This window comes from Haliaeetus albicilla, chromosome 6, assembly GCF_947461875.1.
Source record: "Haliaeetus albicilla chromosome 6, bHalAlb1.1, whole genome shotgun sequence".
In the NCBI taxonomy this organism is placed as follows: domain Eukaryota; kingdom Metazoa; phylum Chordata; class Aves; order Accipitriformes; family Accipitridae; genus Haliaeetus; species Haliaeetus albicilla.
Window position 1 is genome coordinate 35699310 of NC_091488.1, and position 24973 is coordinate 35724282.

A 24973-nucleotide genomic window follows, 5' to 3' on the forward strand; every position below is an offset into this window, starting at 1 on the left:
AAAGTTTTCTCAGGAACAGGAAGACATGAATTGCATGTATTCAAATAAAGACGCTGTCCGACTATTAACACTATGCTGTGAACTGTAATAAAACATAAACAGCAAAAAAAGCCCACTAATACCTTTATGACTGTGTGTGGTTTCATAAGGAAGCTCTTCCTTCTAATGCAAGTCAGGACAATTTCAGCTGGTACTTGTCTAATGGTGCTGGAGTAGGTCCAACGCAGCTCCAAACATTTTCAGGGCATCCATTAGCCTACTAGAACATAATCATACTGTGATCTACCATAGTTTCTTTAAATCGACATCTCAGAAGTGCACCAACATCAGTTCCTTCACCTCTAGAACATCAGCATTTAAAATAAAAAAATTCCCCAAAATACTGCTAAAAATGTCAGCAGAGGGTATGGGGAGAGGGAAGGGGCAAGGGAACAGGGAGAGAAAAGTCCAGAATGAAACTTGGTACCAACTACAATTGCTGATGTCAAGACAACCTGAACTGCAGCAGAAGCCCTCCTGCTGAAGTTACTCGGCAGCCTCGCAGAAAAGGAACACACGGTTCGGTAAAAGAGCTGAAAGTCAAAGGTGCAGTGAGCACCTATAGCATACAGTCGTCTCCGTCTGTGCACCTCCTGTGGCTTTATCTTTAGACAAAAGAGGCCGATGAGTTTTTCAAACAAAGGCTGGGAAACTTCTGAATCGTCTTTGGGTAAGATCGTTTACAATCTTGCAAGAGGAGGACTGATCTGAAACCTGAAGCTTCCATCACAACAAGCCAATGTCACTACTTGCTATGGTTATTCACTTGTAGCTTAAGTTGCTTTCTACTTCAAGCTGCCACTTTGTGTTCTGGGATCTTAACAGCAGCTTCTTCCCCCACCCCTCCACTAGTCTTCTTAAAAAGAACTGATTCCTTATCTAATTCAAAATTACTGAGTTATTTCCCAATACAGTAACCCAACTACTAATTACTGTACGATCAACACTTTTAGCTACAAGTATCCCCCAGGCATTTTATTTCACATAGATATCCAGGGGGTCAATTATGCTTGCTCTGCAAGTCATGCACTCAAGCCTGATCAGTGACACTAGAAAACCAATTATCTTTGGCTTTCTAGATGAATCGTTTCATGGACTAGGGGACAGCTATACAGCTATTTAATCTATATACAGAATCTTAAACAGATGGTGAAACTTGGATGTGATTTCATAGTAACACATTTGAAAGTGACAATTCCAAATCTCTCACTTTGTCTCAAAACTGTGGCTTTTGGATACCCTACTATAACCTACAACATTCAGCTAAGTAGCATCAACAGGCAAACTAACCAGATTCCTCCTGCTATTAGGACACATCAGAAACTGAGGAGCTTTCTAGACAGTTGTCACCTTTGGTTTATTTAAAATGGTTTCAGAACACTGAAGAGTCAGTCACTGCTTTGGCAGAGAATAATATTTTTTTGTTGATTGGTAGTACTACTTTATTATGCTAGAAGCATGGAGCTCATTTGTACCATCTGGAGACCAAGATATTTTGTCATGAAATCCCACTACTGAACACGCTACCTCACTAGCTATCTTGCCTCAAGAAGGCAATCGGTAAGGAGTCTAAATGATATCACCTTCTTGTATAAGCAGAGGACTGTTTCCTCCAAGCTGTTATAGTCCACTCCATGTTTGCCTTTTTTCTTGCTTACTGTCACGTATCACCTGAAAGTAGGGTGATTTAACCATTTCTAATGCTGCATCATCATTTTTCCAGCTATAAGGGGGATAGCTGACATTGACAAGTTTCCCATTTTCCACTTCGAAAATTTCTCACAGTTAAACACATACACACACACATACACACCGCATCCCTCACGCTGTTATAAAACATGAAAGAGGAGAAAAAAAAAGCAACACAATCTCAACCATTTCCTTACAGAGTCAAAAATTAGTTAACACTGTCGCAAGAAGCCAAAGCAGAAGGATAAGAGACAAATATGGTACAACATAGAACCTATTCTCCATTTTAGAAATGCATTAGATATTTTCTCCTTAGTAAAACCCTAACTAGGTATATTAGTGGGATATATTTAGCCAAGAATATAAAGAGAAAGGAAATCCTAGGGGAGAGACTGCTGCCTCTCCCTGCTGGAAAAAAAGGTATGAAATGACAGGCAAAGAAGGACCCTATGGATGTAGAAGGAGCAAAGATGTAGGGAAGGGATAGGAGACAGATAAGCTGTAGAATTAACAGAAACAAAGTAGGGTTTTTTAAGGTGTCTGACACCTTTTTGATCTGAATTACTTTAATTAATAACCCTGAATGGAATACATGGTGCATCTGTAAAGCTGCCTTTTAAACACCAGAAATGAGGCAGATCCACATTGCAGAGGGCAGGCAGGAGAACCTGCAGGTTCTGGTATATGTACACTGGATGAACTAGCCTCTACAAAGTCAGAGGACACCAGGGACTTTGCTGGCTGATCAAATGAACAATCCCACAATGAAAGATTCTGGAAAGTCACCTTTCTGTCCAGACAGAAGCCTTGATAATGGCCAAGCCAAATTTGGAAAATTAGAGACCGCTCAGCTTTGTTGTACATAGATACATCTGTGCCATATGGCTTAAGGCATCGACTCCAGCCAGGAAGAATTCCTGATCTCCAGGGCAGGGCGAAGTGTAGAGCAGATGTCTTGACTTTTTAGTTAAAGGTAGTGGGACTTTTAGGACCCAATTTTTTAGTAGCCAATTTTAAAAGCGCTTGAAGCCAACACAAAACGCATCCAAACATGTGAGACACTTTGCCTTACCGAATATTTGTTATTTGTTATTAATCCTGAGCTGCTAGCAATATTCCTGGCCAAAGGAAACAGATCCAGCTGACAGTAAGTGACACATTAAGTCAAGTCACAAGCATTAGTAACAAAGCACTGTACCCAGAAACGGTGCAAGTCTTCCTCCGGCAACCTTAAGCCTTTTGTCCATTTGCTTAGCCTACCTGGATGAACCAATCTACAAATGATGCTATCCGGTCAGTCTGGATTTTAAAGCTACCTGGATTAACACAAAGGCATTTTATTTGCCCATAGCAATTTCTCTCTTTCCTCCCAATTCGTGCCAAAGAAGGAAGGAACTTTGTCAGTTGTGGGATTAAACTCAGGCAGCTTCAGTTTTTATGCTTAATAGGAGCAGACACATTAGTAGCTGTAGTCAGGTCTTGAAAGAGCCAATTTAGTCAAACAGAAGACAGAAATACAACTGCTCTGTTTTCATCTACCACTCTTGACAAGGAATTCAGCTCTTGTCACAAATAGTACCTAAAAGTAATGATTCCAAAATTACTACGTTAGTTCAGAAAAGTTCTGTAGATCTGAGGACTCTTTTTTTTTCTCATGGGTACAATATACTATGGTGACAGGAAAGAGCACACTTAAATCTTTTAATTGGTGTCTGTCTCTCCCTGGACCAGCCAGCAGGCAACCAGTAGGACTGAAGCACCTTTTCTCGGTACGCTGCTGCATTGCACATGACCTAGTACTGCATGTAGCCATAAATTAGCAAGAAAAACTTCACTTTCTGAAGTTTGTTATGAGCTGAATGGTGTAAACAAATACTGGCCTAAAATATTTTGCTGCCAACTAAGGACCTGTTCAAGCACAGAATATCTCAAGTCATATAGAGAACTATAAGAAACTTAATAGGACAGGCAAGATGAAGTGTCAGAAGAATGAAACTGCTGGCACACCATCCCTAGAGACAGGATCTAATGCAGCAAGACCACTAGGAGCAAGATTTTAGAGATCCAAGACAGCAATAAATAAAACTGAACATCAGGAAAAGGACAAGCGGCAAACAAAAGACAGTCGAATCCTTTATAGCATCTCTTAAACACTCTGCTTACAATCGTTAAGTGATACAGCTAAAATATTATTTTCATATAGATGCAAAAATGGAATTACTTCCCAGCATTTAGACTGAAGTCACATGGCACTGGATTAGAACCAGAGACAAAAGTGGTAGACAAGGATTTAGTCAAAGATATGTAAATTATCAAGTTACATTAAGAGCAGTAAGAGTACCTGATATACTGTCACAGGCATCAAAAATTCAGAACCCACTAAAAGTTTTACTAGAACAGGAACAAATTCAGGTGCAGTGCAACAGCAAATATTAAGCTTCTTTCTCTGGCAATCAGCATTAAAAAAGAGTTATTCCCTGTAAATCTGTGTTAATTTTGGTTCTAATTTATCCCAGTGGAAGAGTACATTTCAAATTTGAACATAATAAATCTGCAGCTAAACCCAGTCAAATTAAAATGACTTTTTAATATATTTAGCACATTCTGTGTGTAGCCCTGCACAGTAAATTCGAATTCATCTAAGCTGGTGAGCAAGCTGGAGTTTACTTTGTCTCCAACTTGGTCTCAAAATGGTGAGCTAAATTCCAATTGTACAGTCTTGATTACTAGTAACACAAAGGGTAGAAGAATCACAGCTTGACTTGTGGGCTCCTAAGTAGAATTTATTTTCTACTGGCGGTTGAAGGATCTAGATTTAGATACAGCATAAAATCAACTCAAGTAACACCACAAAACAAGATAAGGAAAAGCTGCACTGGGGGGTTGACAGTGCAGATTAAAATGCCTAACACACCTCTACTTGGGTTTTACATTGTTTGAATAATTATTACGAAGATTCACAATCTATTTTTTGTACATCTTCATTTGGTATTATTCAGCTAAAGGTATTAAGCTAATTACCAGGAACAATGCCATACTTTTGAATAACTACAGAAACTTCAAATCTTCACTTTGTCAGAAAGGCACTCTGATGTTTATTAGAACTTTGAACCAGTACTTTGACAGGTAGGCTCCTTTCCAAGTTCAGTTTTTGGCTAAGGATCAAATCATAGGCCTTTACTTTTCAAAGCAGCCAGTGACAATAGAAGCAGAGAGCTGAACAGCATAACCTAAAAGTTGCCTAAACATAAAGAGTCTAAGTTCTTACAGAAAGCACTCTTCACCATTAGGTCTTTTCACAGACTGGTGTCTTAGCAAAGTCACTCCTGCCTAGTAATTTTTCACTGCTTACAAATATTTTCAAAATAGATCATCTCAGTTACAAAGCAAGACACAAAAAAAAACCCCACCACAAAAACCAAAAAAACGAACAATGAAGGTTGGTAGGTTTTAACGCCACTGAATTTTCTAAGCCATCTACCTCCACAGGGGAATAAACAAAAAATTTTATTATGTGTTATCCTGCTGAGATTCAACCAGTCTTCAGCTTTTGCTTTTTACTAGTTGTCACCACCTTAAGAGTTTACCACAACATATACATATCGTTATAGCACTTCATTAGAACATAAGTATCTTTAACCACCTTTCACAACAAATGGCCATTTAAGTCCTTCCACACCAAGCAGGTTCTTCTAAGTGTCTCCAGTACTCAAGATCTACACCACCAGTTATATAAAACCAGGTAACATGGCTTTGAAACACCACCAATAATGCATGCTAGCTTGATTAATCTCAAATTTAATGATTTGATGACATTGGGAAGATGTGTTACATGTGTATGCAGCAATGAAGCATTAGCTTTGCTATTGGAAAGCAACATGTTTCCAAAAGCCAAACCCAGTCTTCCAATACTCTGGACACATACCACAAGTGGACAAAAAACCCGAGGCCACCTGCCACCAAGCAAACGAGCAGTTACGAACTACCAAGGCCCTATTTTTTATTTTTTTTTTTTTTGCCTGGAGCTTTAGCTCTCCCAGTCAGTAATCCTTGAAGTGACTTAAGTTGTCAAGACAAATTCATCTGCTCTGTTACTACCTGTTACTACAGCATTCACACACAGAGCCTTCAAACAACACAGCGGTTCAGATGGAGTAAGTTCAGGTCTGTGGCATCGAAGAAGTTACTATACTGTATTTTAAGCTCTTCTCTACACAATACAACGTTCTGCACCAGAATTTGTATCACTCGGAGAAGGAAAGAGCAGTAACACTGCCAGAAAGCAGCTACAGTTAAGAACTCTGAAGGTGAAAACCTTCCCTCCACTCTTCATGAATTCTTACACCTTTTTATTGGGCTTTCCTTGAGCTGGATACCCAATACATTAGATCATTTTGTGACCTAACAGCAGTAGACCTTTAATAATCTCTTGTAAAGTGTTTCCTTTCTTTTAGTTAGGGAATTTTCTCAGTTTTTCTTCGTATTACATCCACAAACATTTTGGACATATGCCAAACGTTAAATCTTCCTTTCTATAATTAGACTAGCTTGTAGAATTTAAAGATACTTGAGCAGAGGACAATTTACATTTAACAACACTAGAGATGTGAATTACTACTCTTCCCCTCCATTCCTACCTCCCTCAATAGTGATTTTGGGTGTTCAGTTCACCCAAGTGCTGGATTTTCACAAAATCCAGTACATGGCCCCTGTTAAATGAAACAAATGTTGAAAGGATCTCTCATTTCAGCATCCAACAGAACAGATACTTAAAATTGGTACTGTTAGGAAAATCCCACATGCTCAGAGGAAGAAACATATCGCCATGTAGACGCATTTTCCATACCTTAAGCAATCTTAAATCTAAACAACTTATGAAAAGTTCCTATTTTGAATATTTTTATTCAAATCGAAATACAAATACAAACATTTGAAAATGTACAAAAATAAAAAGGACAATTTCTACACCTTAAAGCAGATCAAACTCCCTTCTATATGTGCAATCCTTTTCACGGAAAATCCTAATCAGCCGACATTTTTCTGTTCTCTTCAGAGCATTCTATGCCAAACCCCTGCCCCCTCCCCCCCAATCCAGCCACACTTAAGACTAACAGCAACATTTCAGAAAACCTAACACACTAAATGTCCCTGAACAGATTACAAAGAAACCATTTCTCACAGGTAATCAACATGGTAATATATTTCCCTAATGACTTTAGGGAAAACTACTGCTGATGGGTAGTTTGCAATTCAAGCTTTCTGTAGTTTGTTGATATATAACTTGAGCAACACAGTTGGACTCCATTTTTCTTTTTTAAGCTACTTTTACGAATTCAAAAAAGCAAGTATCTTTGTTGATAGCATTTTTCCTTTTTTCTTCCTTCCCCCAAATTTTCAACTTTTCAAACAAAAATGTATCTGCAAATAAGAATAAAAAGTGGTAGAAGAGGTCTGAACCCAAAATAATTGGTTTTTACATCATCTGCCAACATAATAGGAACTGAAATGATCACCTGCTCAATATCACATTGTACTAATTAATGTAGTGGAAGCATTCTCACAATAACACTGTTTTGAACCACCCTATAATGTATATCCAGGTATTTTTTGTATAAAGTTTTGCTCAGTGATATTGATCAAATTATCTCAAGCAGTACAGTTCTTCTCAATGCTCTGTCATTCCATTTGCTTTAACATTTGGCCAAGACACTGTTTGCTTTTCATGTTCTGTCAGTAGATTTTTTTGGAGCTGCAGTAACGTAAGAATAGGTGAGGCAATGCTTCTGGAAAGAGGTAGCTGCTTAAACTGACATTACTGGAAAATATATTTTGGGGGCACACAAGCCCTTTTTTAGGTCTCAAATACAGCAGGAGGCTTTAAAGTTGAAAACAGTTGCTCAATTTATATGAATGTGCTTAGCCCCTAAAAGAAAAGCAAGCTGACAGTGGTTCAAAAAAACCTTGAAAAAACAGGTTCTCTCCAACATTCTTCTTTGCCATTCCTTCAGTTGTCAACATCCAGATCACATAACAGAAAGCTGCTTAGCAAGAGAACAGTTAATGTCTACTTGTACAGTGTCCAGAACACGGGCACCTAAGCCATAATCTTCTAGCTGCTACCTGTAACAAACTAGAAATATTTACCTAGTCCTATTATGGATAAGGATCTCATTAACTGTTACTATGACGGAGATTAATGCAGGGTGAATGGAGGTTTTATATCGGCATCCTGCCTGCAGCGCACACAACCGTACTTGCAATTCTATTGCTTCTACAGCTATGACTCTTCCCTCTGAAAAAATCTTATCATTTGCAGAGAAAACACTAATATCACAGAAGTAATGTTTAATTCTGTAACAATAGGTAGTTCAGTATGACATAGCCATTATTGTGTCTTCAGGTCATCTGACAAAATCATTATTCTGTACTTATGTATACAGAATACACGTAAGTTGTTTAAGTTCCTCTAGCAAATTTTAATCAGTGTCTTATTTCCTGCTGTCTTAAAATATTTTAAGATTGTCCAGTGAGCTAGCTTCAGCACTAATACATTATATACATATTCTTACTTGCTAAATATTTATTTTTTTACTCCAAAGGAAAACATTTTTCTAAAAAGATGCTGAGCACATTTTTCATCCATTACCCCACACTCAAAATCTCATGGGATACTGTTAGGACTGGTAACATCAGGACATTCTCCAGTTACTTCACACTGCTGGTTAGGATTAAAAGAAGGTGCTGAAAACTACTTGAAGTCTACTGAAGCTTTCCTTTTCTTGCCAAGATATAAGAACATCTCAGAGGCAATTTTATTGCAAACTGAAAAGAAACCAAAGAACGTGAAATATATTTATTACCAAGCAAGACAAACTCTGCAACACTTAACATGGGAGTCATACTTGGAAAAATGGCTAAATGGCAATTTGTAGATAAGATGCAGCTACACATAAGACACTTTCAGGAAGTTTTGTCTGTCTAGGCATCTACTGCCTGCAACTAAGCTTGACATAAACCTACTGTGAAATTACAACCAGGAAGTACATCAGCTGACAGCCAGGATCAATATAAACCAAAAAGTTTCTGATGCAAGGAAATTATTTCACTTCTAACAAGGTGGGAAGACACAGAACATATGTCATGAAACAGCAAGTCAGTATTTAAGAGGTAGTCTAGTTGCTCATTTGACTGGGCGAGGTAGAGCTAGTTGAGAAATCAATAGCTAAGGCCAGTCAAAATGATAGTTATCCCAAGTTTTGCAAGATGCAAAAAAAATTACTCTCAGCCCGAGACTGCTTATGTCACCAGGGATTCAGTTGTCTTGCTCATATTTACTCACTTTTACACAGGTAAGGTTATTGTAAAAATCCGTTCAGGGAGAGAATGCTTCCAGAAATAACCAGGGAAACAGCTTAACTACATTTTGGCACAAGTCAACTGATTCGTCTAACTTACACATCTTATGACTACGAAGGTTAATAAAGCTAAACGGCTCTCCTCTTTTGGCAGGTTGATATAGCTACAAAAACAAATACATACCAAAGACTAGAAGCAAGTTAAGTCTTAAATTCCATAGGGTTTACCTATATAAAAGTCTCCATGCAAATTCTTCCCACAGGAAAAAAAACCCCAATTATTTTAGAGATGAAAACCAATGAGACACATCAGTCATATAGTCAACAGGTATTAAAACCCTTTTATCTTAAAAGTTAAGACATCTGGGTACAGAATCATACATAATGCTCCCTTGGATTGATGTAGACTCTTCCAAGTCCTGAGTTTTGCGGGTATCTGCTGCTCCAATTTTTGTAGTATGTTTGCTGATAAACAGGATACATATGCTGAAGATCTTCTTGTTCTTGTGGCTCTTCAGTCTCGCAAGTAAGTTGCCTTCCATTCACAGCTTTCTAAACACACACAAGAAGTAATGAATTTCATAGTTCCTGCATAGAACCTGCAACTCCTATTCTTGTTAAAGCTTTAAGCAAGCTAAAGGTGCATGATCTCCAAAATAGTCTTATGAATTAAGAAACATGACTTAAAAATTCCAATCACTAACAGATACGACAGAAGTATTAGTAACTATCCAGAGTTAACCTCAAACTTTTGTTTCAAAGTAAGTTACATTTTAAAGCTCAATGAATCTAAAAAGCAAACAGCAAACTATGAAAACGCCTGTCAGCACTTCTGTGCTTTGTTATTTTATTCAACAAAAACTTCAAAGCTGTAGCGTTGGTGTATTTAAATTAGTCAGCCAAACTACCAGGATATTAAAATGATATTGACACATTCTACTTCACGGATAGCAAACCCACACATCCAACAGTTTTGACTAGGATGGACAAATGTATTGTTTTACACAAAACCCATCCTTATAAGCTTATTTTAAGGCACAAGATGAAATCAAAGCTTCAGTCAGGAATTCAAGCCATATTATTTACCATATGCTGCAAGTTTTCAGCATCCTTCTCTCTGTACTGGCTTTGCAAAGCAAAATGTTCTTTCTGAAAGAAAAGTTACAGCGGAAACAAGTCAAAATCCAACACTGCAGAACAGGTTTGGTTTATACAAAAAGTCATCACAAAATATACTCTGCCTTGTGAAGTGTCTTAACTGACTACCATTTAGAACACTTCTTACAAGCAGAAAGAGATGCTATTGTCAATTTAAGAAGTGTTATTTAGACATTTAATTTTTATTAATTTTTACTTTTTTATTTAAGCATAAGCGTGTTTAAGATTAAGAAACTTTCTTTTAACATTACATTGACTTTAGATAAGCCACAGGTTAAAAACAAAATAAAATCCAAAATCAGTTATAAAGTTTTCACAAGCATCATATGGATAAGTGCTGAGTCTGCTATTGCACAAAAAATATTTAACTGAAATGGAATTGTACAATACTGAGAGTAGAAGGCAGTACATGGTTGTTTCTTAATTTGATGAAGTTAAACAAAGTTACTTCCTACTGAAAAATAAAAAGCTTCTAATGAGACTACCCAAAACAAATAAAATGCTTTTCAGTACAAATTAAGCTAATTTTATTTTCCCCTTATTAATTAAAGCAGCATAAATGTATTTACAACTTGCTACTCAAGTTTGCTTTGCTGACTGATTTTTCCAACTGACAGTCCACACTGCCTACATGTTCTACCATTAACTTTTTCTGTGAGGCCTAAAACCTGTTCCTCAAAGTATATCGCTCCAAAATATTATTTCAGAGGCCTACAGCAAGGCCCGATAGCTAGATGTACACAAGGAACTAACTGGCATTAACAGCAACCAAAATCCTACCAAACACATATCACATGAATGCCCTACATCTCAATGTCAATTGTAGGTCTGCTCCTACTGTTCAGCATGGCTTGCTAATAAAAACATATACGCAGTAAGTTCTTCTGCGCCTCAAATAAGAGTCCATTGCTTGATTCATTAAGTCTGTTAGAACTTTGGAACACTGGCTGTGCTAGAATAGGAAAAAAACCCCAAACCAACTTACCGTCCCGCTGGGTCCTGCTACCTGATTCCCCTCTCCTACTTACAAAAGTAGTCTTAGAAAGTCGGTGTATTCTGCAGTTATTTGCCCTTTGTTGGTTCCCAAAGAACAGTCCCACTACCAAAACCAATATAGTTTTACAGACTGCTTAACATTAAGTTTCAAAATTCTTTAGCACCACATAGCTATTACAGTAACAAAAAAGTCTTAAAGCTGATGGTGATCTAGTGATCAACGCATTTGAGAGGTGTGGCTATCACTTCACTTTTCAGTTAGGTCTCATAAGCCCCATAATAAAACCAGAGGTTCTCAGGTAGCAGATGGCCATGGCTGTCTGCCCTACCTATACCTCTTACGTTCCATAACAAAACTGCTCCCGTGCGTACTGGGACTCTGCGACAGGTTTATGAGCTAATGCATTGAGTCTGAACATGCATAGCAAACACGAACATTCCCAACAGTGTGACCACGCTTTGGCCTGACAGAAGTGCTTGCGTTAGCCTTCAATTTGAGAGAACAAATGCCTATCAATAAAATTACAAGTATATAAAAGATGTACATAATGTACAGATGTTACTCCTGTCCATTAAAATATATAAGGCTTAAAGAGAGAAGACATAACTTCTAGATAGAAAAAAAAATATCTTCGAAAACTTCTCTACCTTGTCAACTGTATTACTTCTGGAACAGTTGGTCTTTATTAGTACTCCTGATATTGTAAGGAGTCCAGAGCTGTGGCTTATTTAATATACACTTATTAGTAGCAACCAAAACCATATTCAAGTACACAAATGCTTCATAACCAGCTAGGCTGAAATCATCTAACTTTAAGAAATAATACCAGATGGAAGTCTTGCTCATTGTACACACCTGAAGAAAAGTGAGCTACATATAGCTTATCTATACTTAACAATGTATGGTTAACATGCACATATAAAAGTAGTAAAATTTATTGGTAAATGCTGCTGTTAGAAAACCAGCACTACTGGCATATAGATCAGCACACTTGCTGTGCTCTTGGAAGTAAGCTAGAAAAACACAACAGAAAGGAACTTCTGCCAGAGTTCACCCAGACATTTTGCTGAATTAGAATCACCCATACTGGCGCCTTGCCTGAACAGTGTTTGGAGAGACTATTCAAAAGCAGCTTGGACCACAAACAATTTTCCTAGGCAGCCTAATATCTTCTCTGCTCTTCTATTAGCAAGCTTTTCTAACACCTAACACAAAAATCTAATTTTTGCAAAGAGGGGGTTTTTTTGGTGTTTGTTGTTGTTGGATTTCTTTGTTTTGCTTGTTTATTTGTTTTTTGTCTTAGCCAAAGGAGAGCAAGTAGATTTTTGTTCTTTGTAATGGTCCTTCACTCAGTGGGAAGGACATCATGTCCTCCAAATACTTCTTTCAGAATGGCCAATTGTTTCCTTCAGTCAGTACTCACGTACCAATCATGATTCACACTGTTTGAAGTGCTCTGCATACCTTCTGATATTCTCAGTGCTTAAAGTAGAAATTTGGTCCCATCTGAAAAGGCAGACTACTGCTAAATTTGGCAGCTGTTGGAAGACAAGAATAGATGTTTATCTGAGTAATTCACCACACTGACCCAATGGGAGACAGGAGGCATGTAGATTTTGCTTAGATCTCTCCCTCGCAGGATCTTGGGACTTTTACTGCTTGACTCGTGATCCACTAGCAGCATTTCTCAATGAAGTTGTTTCCCCTACCCTTTACTCTGTAAAGTTCAAGACCTCCAATCCATTCTCGTTCCTCAGTCATCTTCCTTCTAGACAAAGAATCAACCTTCTACCAACCTCCGAGATAGTTTTGGAAAAGATAGCAAAACTCCTGGAAAACAAGTAATTCCCATTTATGCTGTGTAAAGAACGTAAGTAAAAGAAGCTTGCTTCATAGTAACATACAACTAAGTATATCTGGGTCAAGCATAGGGAGCCTTCAATGACTACGTATCAGATTTTTTCAGAAGACAGACAACTCCACAGCTTAATACTGCTTGTTTTCGCCTCAGTCTGTCACTAGCCAATATTGCAGCTTTACCATTGCTTTGCCATCAGCAACCTGAAGGTAACCAAGCAGGCAAAAAGCTGAAATAACATGACAGCAGCTGAAGACAACAGGCTCAGGTATAGCCAAAGGGAACAAACAGGTACCTTGAGGTTAGGTAGTCACTGGTCTAAGACATCAGAGTGATGACTTGAAAGGTGAAGCTTTTTGGACAAGCAGAACACAACCTTAACAGTTGTCAGAATATGACAAAATGAAAGACATTTTGGGACAGACATATGGTGCCTGTAATTGTCTCTAAAAAGAGAGGACAACCGCACTGCAGTAAGAGCAACAGCATGAAGAAAAATCATCAATCAAGGCTAGCAAAGAACCATCACATCAAGAAGAGTTCCTTTCTGCAATGGTTCATATCAGAACAGAATACTAACAGCCTACATTGTGTACAGTTCATAATAAACCTATTCAGACTAACAACAGTTGGATATTTCTTCTTCACTACTTAAGCCAAACAGGTCATTGTTTTCGACACCTGCCTACATACATGAAGTTGCTGAATATTTCCATGCAATTAGTAGTTACAGCACTGATCAGCTTATACACATCTTGAACATGCAAAATAAGTTAGAATTTGAGCTAAGCAGAAGAGCCCAGGCCTAGAACTGCCTCACTGCACAAGAGCAGAGCACCATATCCTCAAGAGGACAGACAGTATAAGAGAACCTTCCAAACAGACCAAAACAGCTAAACTCAATTAAATTATTTACAAAACCATTTTGTGGATGTTTATATACTTACCTCTAGTTTGACTGTATCTGGGAGACAAAGTTCTACTCATTTCAGGAAGAAATGCTTCCTTGTCCTTTTTCTGGGCTCCAGCTAATAAATACACTGCACACACTACACAGAACACACTTGAATGAGTATTTTCAAATCCCAAGGAACTCAGTTCTTTGTTAGGCATTTATGGTTTTAAACTATCCAAAGCGGTAGAAAGTATTTAAATGCTGCATTTTTTTTTTTCTTCTTAACCTTAATTTTGAAAAAGAAAAAACTCTACTGCAACTATACATTTGCGTCTCTGAATAAAGGTGTTTTTTCCCAGGTAAGATTTAGTACAACTAAACACAATTCCTCCCGAGTAGAAAACCTTCCTACAACTGAGTCAGCTCACTTTCAGAGGAGCCAGTTTTGATTCCAATCACTTTATCTGTTATTTAAACCTTTTCAGGAAGTAACACTTCACTAAAAATAGCATAAACTCAGTATTTTTACAGTTACACTAATGTCTAATGGCACTATGGGGAAAAAAAAAGGATGAACAACTGTAACTAGCTGTCCCTTCTAGACCTTCATACAAATGAGACATTGCAAACCAGGAATTTTTCCCCCTTCCTGTTCAGTAGCAAAAAAGTTTGATTAAGTAAGAGTTTAAAGTCTCATTCAAGACAAACATAAATAAACCTTTTCCTGAATATTAGATGCAATGTCTGAAAATCCCTACTGGTTAAATCTTCAATGTAAACAGAGGCCTACATGTATTGAACTAATACTGTAGTAGATGACTTGATAAGTTTATGAAATTATCAAGAGCCAATACAGTATAATCATTTCAGAAATCACACTTTGATTTGTTTGCTTTCAGTTTAATTAGGTGTTTCGTATCCTGTCCAGTTCAAAAGCTGACATTTAATATATGAATGTGTTATCCCTATGGATTTTCCACGTAACAAAAAATTCCTATTGGCACTGAGTGGAAACAAAGCCTCACAGAGGCACCACAGAATGAATCAAGAGGTGTGCGGTAAGAGATGAATCATTTGCCCAGTTCCACCAGTCAAGTTCACTTATCTCTTCATACCTTAAGTGGCTTTCAGACCTATGGAACCATACTGGTTCCGTATTGATATTCCATTTCATTTTGGATGTATTGGCATAAATTTTGGATAATAATTCTGTTTCTAAAAATCAGTTTAACTTTCAACAATAATTCTACATGAGCAGTAGCTTACTTATAAAAAGTTAATATAACACCACAATTTTTAGATTAGACAGAGCTATATATTGATTATAACGTCAGCTACTTAACGCAGATTTGAAACCTCCCTTTCAAAAAAAGTTTTTTTCTCACCATTATGATGGAGTAACTTTGTAAGTGAAATGGGCTATTTCCAAACATGCAGTTAATCACCAACTGCCTTGGTTAAAGAACAGTCAATTTTAATCATACCAAGCAAAGCTACCTTATAATTATGATTTAGGATACAGCTTACACCATGGTATCATTGCTCCTAATTAAGTTCTTCCCTCTATGCCACACTTCCCTAATAGTATAGGGGCAGAATAGGCTAAAGAAACAGCTTTTGCACAATTGCGTATTTGTTTCTGTTTTGTAATTCCTGCTCTTCCCAACAGCCTCACAGCAGTAGCAACACCACAAAGTAGCTAAGTTGCATGTCTTACAGCAGAAACTCTACCACCCCCAGCAAGTATTCAGACAGGTAGGTAACATTTGCAGTGGTTATACACCCATGTTCTTACCTTCAAAAATGTTTTTGAAAAGAACCCCATCTCAGCAATGTTTCATTCTTTCCTCCTCCTTCCCCTTAACTGTTTACTTTTCCACATTCATTATTTAGTTCAAGTTTTGAAGTAATTTTGAGTTATTTAACATCACCTGCAAATGCATTGTGAAACAGGTTAAAAAAAGCCATTGTCTAATGTTTTCTTCTTTCTCCACTCCTCCAGCGGTTCTTTTCCACCATGTTCACGGGCTTATTTTTCCAACTGTTCTTTGTCATGTTTGCGCTCTTGTAATTCCTTTTAAAAGAAGTTTTTTTTTCCCCTGACCTTAAAGTCATACTGCTTTTGCTTCTCAAGTCCTAGACTGCAATCTGGAGACCAATTCTGAGAACATGCTATTAACCACTTACCAAAAGGAGACATTGCTCTTTCATACCTGAACTAAGAGCATGAATTTACCACACAAGGCAAAACACACACGGGGAACAAGAACCCCCACATCATCACCAAAGGCTAATATTCTGTGAGCAACAAAAATATGCCTGCTCAATAGTTTAGACAAACACTGGAAACGAGAACAGGAGATTCAATTTAAACTAGACACAAAGGAAATCATCTCACATAGCATGAAAACACAACACCTTTGCTAGAGAAAGGACTTGTACCTTTTACCACCATGGAGCAAGCAATAGAAGCAAAATCTTCAGGTTCTGTCAAAGAAAACTGGTGCTGAGCTACAGTGTTTCTATGCAGGATGACACAGTGTATCTGGGGTTTTGTGCTTCGATACTTAAAATAGTTTGCATTGTCTTTACATTTTGCAGAGTTTCATAAAAGCATTGAGTTTTACTCTAAACATGGTCCTTCTCAAACACTCCTTTAAAAGCCTGAACCAATTATCTCAACATCTTCATCTTACATTTTCTCATCCTTTCCAATTTAGAAATCCCATTACAAAAGCGTCCACTAATAAAAAAGCTTGTGCCTCATTCTAGTCCTTATCCAGTTAATGGTTTTTATTCATTTTAAGATCCTTTATCAATACAGATGAGTTTACCTATGCACATTTTGTACTTCCTTCCACTCAGTCTTGTTTGCCTAAACAGCTCTTCAGTCTAAGGCAAATTATTACAATAATGCTTCCTTTTTCATCAAGGTAGGGACATTCCCACCCCTAGGAATCCCTAGGGTCTTTTCCTAAGACCATTAGGAAAAGAACTAGACAAGTTCAAGAGAGCCAGAATCTATTAATGAATCAATATAATGCTAGGTATAAGAGTACTGTGCATGATCTTTTCACATTTGATCCAGAAGTATCATCATTCAGTAAATGGTGTTATATGCTTTTACTTGTGCTAATACAATTTCACCATCTTTTCTGTTTTGAACAGGAAAACAAATATTACCATTAAAGAACTTTAGCATTTGTCTGGGTTGCTTGGCTAAATACAAGAGGTATTCTTACAAGTTGCAAGTCTAAAGTCAGTCTTGCCGTGGCTAGAATTACCTGCTGGGCTGTATTTCCCTTCTCCGCTTTTATTTCTGTTGCTACAGAAAAGCCTTATTAAATTCTGAATGTTTCAAGGACTCTGAACATTCATGCATTGCATTATACAACACAATTATTTTTCCTCTTTCCTTCAGAAGCACCTGTCAAGCTAGACTTCAGTTCTTTCACAATGTCAAAGACTGTCCATCTCCGTCATGTTTCTAGGCAAGAACTTTTGCTTCTTAGTGACATATTTTTTGAAATACAGTGAAACTAATGATTCAAAGGATTGCCTGAATTAGCGCCCCCTCTCCCACTCTTATAAATATTATGCAACAGAGGAATTTCTCTTTAAGCCACTGGAATTCTTCCGTTCTTCCAACTTTCTCTTGATCTGCCCCAAAACTTAGCTGCCAAGCACAGCGCCCTCTCTCACCAAGGACATAACCTTCAGGCTGCTCACTGCCCTTTCACATTACATGCAAAAAATAGTTCTGAGTAACAGAATAGTACTTCCATGACAATGATTATTAAAAAAAACCACCCAGACAAAAGCAATAGCTTTTTTGCTAAAAAAGTTGATAAAGGTGAACCTACAGTCTTCGCAATTATCGTGGTTTAAGCCCAGCCAGCAACTAAACACCATGAGGCCACTCGCTCATTCCTCCCCGCTGGTGGGATGGAGAAGAGAAAATACAACAAAAGGCTTGTGGGTCAAGATGGGGACAGGGAGGGATCACTCACCAATTATAGTCACAGGCAAAAACCAGACTCAAATTGGGGAAAAAAAGACAAAATCAATTTAATTTGTTACCAATCAAATCAAAACAAGATAATGAGAAGCAAACCCAAATCTTAAAAACACCTTCCCCCCCACCCCTCCCTCCTTCCCAGACTCAACTCCACTTCTGATTTTCTCTACCTCCTCCCCACCAGCAGCACAGGGGACAGGGAATGGGGGTTGCAGTCAGTTCATCACACATTGTCTCTGCTGCTCCTTCCTCCTCAGGGTCAGGACTCCTCACACTCTTCCCCTGCTCCAGCATGGGGTCACTCCCACGGGAGACAGTCCACCATGAACTTCTCCAACGTGAGTCCTTCCCGTGGGCTGCAGTCCTTCACGAACTGCTCCAGCACGGGTCCTTTCCATGGCGTGCAGTCCTTCAGGAGCACAGACTGTTCCAGCGTGGGTCCCCGGCGGGGTCACAAGTCCTGCCAGAAAATCTGCTCCAGCATGGGCTCCTCTCTCCATGGGTCCACAGGTCCTGCCAGGAGCCTGCTCCAGAGTGGGCTTCCCATGGGGTCACAGCCTCCATCAGGTGCATCTACCTGCTCTGGCATGAGGTCCTCCGTGGGCTGCAGGTGGAGATCTGCTCCACCGCGGACCTCCCTGGGCTGCAGGGGGACAGCCTGCCTCACCATGGTCTTCACCATGGGCCGCAGGGGAATCTCTGCTCCTGGGCGTGGAGCACCTCTTCCCCCTCCTTCTTCACTGACCTGGGGTCTGCACAGGTGTTTCTTTCATTCCAATCTCCTCCCACACTGCAGGTTCCCCTTCTTGAATATGTTATTGCAGTGGTGCTACCGCCATCACTGAAGGGGTTAGCCTTGGCCAGAGGCAGGTCTGACTTGGAGCCGAAGAAGCTTCTAGCAGCTTCTCACAGCAGCCACCCCTGTAGCGCTGCCCCCCTCCCCGCTACCAAAACCCCACCACACAAACCGAACACAACAGTAAAAACTATTTACACTACCATTTTTTCATTGTTCCACTTAATACTCCTATGTTTTGGACTTCTGCCTTGCTCTTTTAGGGCCATAAGTGAACAGTTCTTCTCAATTCTTAAGTGATTCACATGAATACATAAATTGGTATCTGCAAACACCAGTACAGAGAAATTATGAGTACTCAGTTACATAGTACTTCTACATACATGTAGCTTATTATTTAACATTAGCACGTAAACACTAATGCATACTTCAAGTATACTTAAAGCTTCCAAGTCTGAAGGAGTAACTACGAAAGACTTTGGCTATCCAGTATTATCAAGTGTCTACAACATCCCCCTTCATTTTAATACCAACACCCATCTACTCAGATATGGGTAAAATCTAGTTAAATATTGACTGCTGGGACACAAACAGGAGAATTTCAGCTTATTCAGTTGCATCTGGAATACTTCACAAGATCCAAAAAAACCTACTGTGCATGATTTGAACAATAACTGTAGATGATTGAAAAATTTGCACATTACATATAACAACCCGAATCAGCTTAAATTGAATCAATCCACTTACAATCCTCAATTACTGTATTCAGAAGACACCATTTAAGTTCATTCCCTCTTAACTTTACCTTGCACCTTCGTGCAGCCTATCATTTCCACTCAGACTGAATTTGATCATCTATTGCTGTTGACAATGCAGTGACACTTCACCTACAGTTCTTTTCAGTGTAACCAGAACCTTACATCTGAACTATTTAGAGGCTTACCAGCATGCTTCTCATTTATGACTAGACAACGCAGTTCAAACAGCTTTTAGAACATAAATCGTGTGGCTAGTACAGACTTTTAGTCTAACAGGACAAGACATAGTGACAGGCTGCTAACTTGCTTCTTTTACCTTTTTAAAGCTATTCAAGAGTTGGCTTATTACACCACAAGAATGCAACCCATCACTTCTTGGCTAAAGCTAGTATTTTGACACTTATTTCTATTAGATAAAGCAGAAGCTCTTGCCTCAAGCATAACAAAAAGTACACGTTGATTATAGGTAGTATCAGCTAGGAAAACAGCCTCCAGCTCCAGGTCTTTTCAGTTTTGGACTTCCACAGAAGAGAAAAAGAACAGGCACACTAACAATGTTATGCCAACGCCCATTATTTTTAAATAAAGCATAGTTAACATGTAGCCTGAAAAAGAACTAGATCTTTCTCTTCCCTTTCCCAAAACAACTTAAAACTGTATTTATCCAGCTTGAGGGAAATGAGTATTAGATTCAGTCTGTTTAGTGTCTTCTCTTTATTTACAAAATATATTTACATAAAGCATTTTATTATATGTTCAATAAAGACTACAGTCAGCTTCAGCTTTTCTTAGTTCTTAAGTATTCACTAAGAGAAGCCACAGTAAGCAAAACCAAGAGAGAATTCAGAGAGAAGAGTTCTGAAGAAAACAATAAAGTATGCACTTTGAGTAGCCCTGTAAAGGATAAATAATTGCATTTTCTTTTTGTTGTCATTTTGCTATCTAGCAGCACTACAGATGCACAAATAACACGGTAATCCAAATAACACAATAGTCCATATCTTCTGATTCTACAAGATGATCTTTTACTGTAATACGTAAAGCATAGGATTGTATTAACAGAAGCATGATTCTGTATTAACAGAAGCATGATTCAATCTTGCATTTGTTGAGTATTTTAGTGACAGAAGAAAGAGTTAGCGAAGATGCCCAACCTGAGCATAGAAAAAGCAGCGTCTTCACTATCATCTTAGGTGTTATACCACCTTCGAGATCAGAAGACAAAAACCTATTATGCTTTTTGCCAACTAAATGTTTTATACCTTCATAATATTATAATCATCAGGCTGCTACTAAAAGTAGCAATGGATCCCAGAACATTTTCTTGCTTCATTCAGCAACAATATTAGCAAGTATTACTCAATGTAGTATTTGTAACACAATATTCTTTTCATGCGTTACTTTCATGAGAAAAAGGAAAGCTTTTATCAGCAACTCGTATTTGGTGAGCTTTAGTAACCAGCAATTACATTAAGAAAATCTACAACAATATTTTCAGCATTACTAAGAACTCTATCAAAATCTGTCTTGAAGGTGAATGAATAGGGCATCCCTCTACCAGAAAAAAAGGCTTCTACAGGTCCTTAAAGCTGCAAAGGTATACCAGAGCATTGGAAAAACAGTATTGCCTGAATTACCTCAGTCTTATCATTCAGCACATCAGTGGTTAGAATCACGTTATTGATACAAAGTACTGAAGATGGAACAAGAATCCCATTAAGAACAATTACAATCTAATTATCAGTAATAGTGATAGGTGATGCAAGTTTTCTTCAGTGTAAGCAGAAATTTAAAAATCAGACTGATCTAATGTATACACCCCTCCTCCCCCCCAATTATCACTTTAGGGGCTACAGTCACGTTCTATAGTTTTCAGGAACAGACTGGTTTATTATATGAAGTGTAATAATCGATGCTGTTAACTGAAGCCCTCTGCCATGAACAGGTCCCTTCTGTGTTGCCTAGTGCAAAAGAAACCTTCTGAATTCATCTGGAGTTTCACTAGCAGTTCAATCCAGTACAACGCCATGCTGTAGCTAAGGACAGTCCTATCCTTCCTTGTTCCCCACTTATTTTAATTGTCTCATTTGCTAGAATTAACTTTCCAGTGTATCACCTCTATGATGCTGTTATATCAGACTACACCCACACAAACACTAAATGCTAGTAAGGAACTTCATTGCCTATTTTTGTCTTGTTCGGACAGCATTACTTTAGATCACATGAAGCTACCCCTGAAAGCATACTAAAAATTCAAGTAATTGTCACAGAGTTAGTACAGAGTCTTTTGTTGCTGATAAAGATAAATTCAAGAAAAAATATCAAATTAGAAGGTACATAATTGCAAGCATTTAAAAGTGATTTAGTGATCTTCACTGGGAATCAAAACCATACTTTGGTAGATGAGCTACGCCAGAGCCCAAATTCCAGTATATCCCCACCACTCAAAACTGAACAGCTTAAAAGAAGAATGGCAGTTGTTACTAGCAAGGAAGGTGATGATGCTGAAGTCACTTAAGTTTACCAAGTATATTTGTTCCCTCATATGAAGATTGTTTTATAAAGCTATATATATTCTCTTAAATCACCACACAATTTCAGCTATAGCTTTTTCTACTTCAAGAGGAGCAGAGTCTGTCAAACACCGAGACAGAAAAAGGATCTATTTATCTGTTTCCTGACCTTTAAGGATGACTTTAACACCAAGGATGTAAGATTCAGATATCACATACGTAGGGAAACTTCTGGCTTGTGAACCAACAATCGATAAACTCCATAACATCACCAGAAAAGCAAAATCAGACTAAATTAACATAATAAAGGAAAGTTAACACTTTTCCTACCTTAATTTGAGATGCATATAACCTCTTACTCACCTGAAGCATAGCTTCTTTCTGTGGTACAGGGAATGCTCTCTCCTCACAGGAGGATGGTTTCTGAGTGGGTGGAAGATCAATCCTGTAGTAAAGAAAGAATGAAATATGACATGCCATGTTTGTGGAGTCCAATTGAATGGTCAGATATTTTTTATTTTAGCTGCCAAATCATCCAACAGGCAACACTCAGGGACACACACATTTCAGTCAGCAATGACACCTATATGAAGTATTGTAATGTTAACACATCCACCCCCGGCAATAATTCAGCCACACACTTTTCGTAGAAAAGCACCACCTATAACTTGTTTTTTATTGTGTAAGGTGTTAAGTAGACTGAACTCTACCACACACACTCCAACTAAGTAGGATTAGAGACTACTGGTATCTATCATCATTTCTATGTTATGAGATACAGCTTGAGCAACATTTGCTACTAGAGTCTTTCTTTGAAGAGACTTTGAGAAAGCCTTACAATGAATTATGACATGCAAGATTTCTCTATTGTAACTTTCTCAGTGAAAGCAAATGGTTATAAAAGAATTAAAATGCTTAAGACTATTCATATAAATTCTGTAGCTGAAGCATTTCAGAGAAACAAACAAGAAAACAATATTTCTAACCATGTTAGAAATTATTCAGTTGTAGGAAAACACTTGACTCATCTCGCTAGCTCAAGAGATTCGAATGCTGAAACTCATTTTATGCTAAACACTAAGTTATTTTATTCTACTCCTCATTAAGTATATGCACACACAACAGACACTTTCATTTCTCATTCAGTTTCAGTGTTAACTATATATGGCATGTGTGAAAAGACTTGTATTTACAGATATTCAAAGCTATCATCACTCCTTATGCATGTTCCTTCCAAGCAGGGTCTAGACACCATCTACTTGAACTAGAAAATTTTTTTCAGACTTATTTTGTTTGCTTGTTTTTGTTCGACCATATTGGATGCTTAAAAAAGTAAACCGCATGTCTGCACCAGAGACTTGAAGAAGCAACCAACATTCCAGAAAGCACATTAAGTCAATCATTTCTAAGCACACGTCTGTGGGTGCTTGCTTCATTTTACCCACATATCAGGATAAACCTTAGAGGACCTTCACTTCTGCAAAGCGTGGTCAATTTGTTCTCATGTTAGACCTACAGTTACGATAAACTAGTAGTCTCTGGCATCAGTCAAGATGGACCTCTCCCCTGCCCTCCAATTCAATCAATGAGCATCTTCTTTCAAAACTAAACAAAACAAAAAAACCCTTCTGAAGAGATAAAGAATTATATTACCTCTGAAGTCATTCTTAGCTTCCTCATTTTTATTTTATTTTTTTTTTAGAAATGCAAGTGATTTTACATTTGTCTACTCTGAAAATACAGCCCTGAAATTATGACAGCTGAACAGCTGCTAAGGAAACTCAGACATTTAAATTCCTGTATAGAACAAATGCTTTCCGCATATTGCTTTCAATTAAAAAAAAAAATCCAACACATACTCACACTTTGTCAAGATAGGATGGCCTTTTTTTCCTTGGGGTCAGCAGCACTGTCACAAAGATGGTAATGATAAAAAGAGCAAGGACTGCTCCAATCACAGCCCCTGCTACAGCAACAGAAGATGTCTGCTTAAATGGCACATCTGCAATGTGATAGCATAGATTACACCTTTAAGAAGTTCACATACTTTCAATACTCAGATAAGCTATTTCAGCATTGCTCTGAGAAGTGTTTCTTCCTTCCATGACCAACGAGAAAGCCTCGTCCTGCACTAGCACTCTTGCAGTATTTGCTCCAGTCACCCAATTAAAAACCTGGTCAAACTGAGAGCTCATGAATCACTAATATGACTTAAAAAATTTCATTGACTACTTTTAATAAATACTAGCTGCATACTTTTATTTTTGATTTCAAGGCAAGATGAAGTTACAGAACACATGCGTTGCACTTACATGAGCAAATGAGGTGTTAATTCAAAAAGCTAGACAACTATGGCTTTATTAGCAATCTTTCTTTAAAGCCACTACAGTCTGCAGAAAGGAAAAAGGGAAACTTAAAAGCAAGGAAAAAAAGATATACTACTATGAGCAATGAACACGCCAACTCACTAATAATTTGCTTACACTTATCAAAGCAACCCCTAAGACCACCTATCACCTCTAGGACTTCACACTTCAACCTACAAGAAAGTCATTTTTATAAATAAGTTTTATCAAGGGGGGAGAAAAGCTTTTTTTTTTCCTTTTAAAATAATTTTTCTTTTGACCTCAGCATTGTGAAATCTGATGTTTAAGAACTCATACTAAATTAACACACTTGTCAGTCTTTGAAGGTCACCCATTTCACTATGCTACAAATTCAGTAAGTTTTAAGTCTCACAACACTGAAACCTGCTAGCATACTTTAATTCAGTATCATCAGTGTTTCAAACTTGCACCAACAGGCTTATCGAAAAGTTGTACAATTAAAATAATTCACATTACCTTCACTAAAACGTTTTCCCGTAAAATACAGGTAGCATACAGAAATAATGCTCT

General features: G+C 37.9%; 1 protein-coding gene across 2 annotated transcripts in view; it reads right to left on the reverse strand.

Moving 5' to 3' along the window:
• Positions 1-6614: 6614 nt before the first annotated feature.
• NECTIN3 (nectin cell adhesion molecule 3) overlaps positions 6615-24973 on the reverse strand; it is a 72872-nt gene continuing 54513 nt past the window's right edge. Inside the window, exons 6-9 of one of the 2 annotated variants that reach the window (XM_069785542.1) lie at positions 23940-24078; positions 22440-22521; positions 10170-10232; positions 6615-9635 (exon numbers count right to left, since the gene is read on the reverse strand). In XM_069785542.1, coding sequence (XP_069641643.1) covers positions 9459-9635; positions 10170-10232; positions 22440-22521; positions 23940-24078 — 461 coding nt within the window. In that variant the 3' untranslated portion in view covers positions 6615-9458. Of the gene's footprint in view, positions 9636-10169; positions 10233-18994; positions 19131-22439; positions 22522-23939; positions 24079-24973 lie in introns of those variants that run through there. The other variant, XM_069785543.1, reaches the window with a different exon arrangement.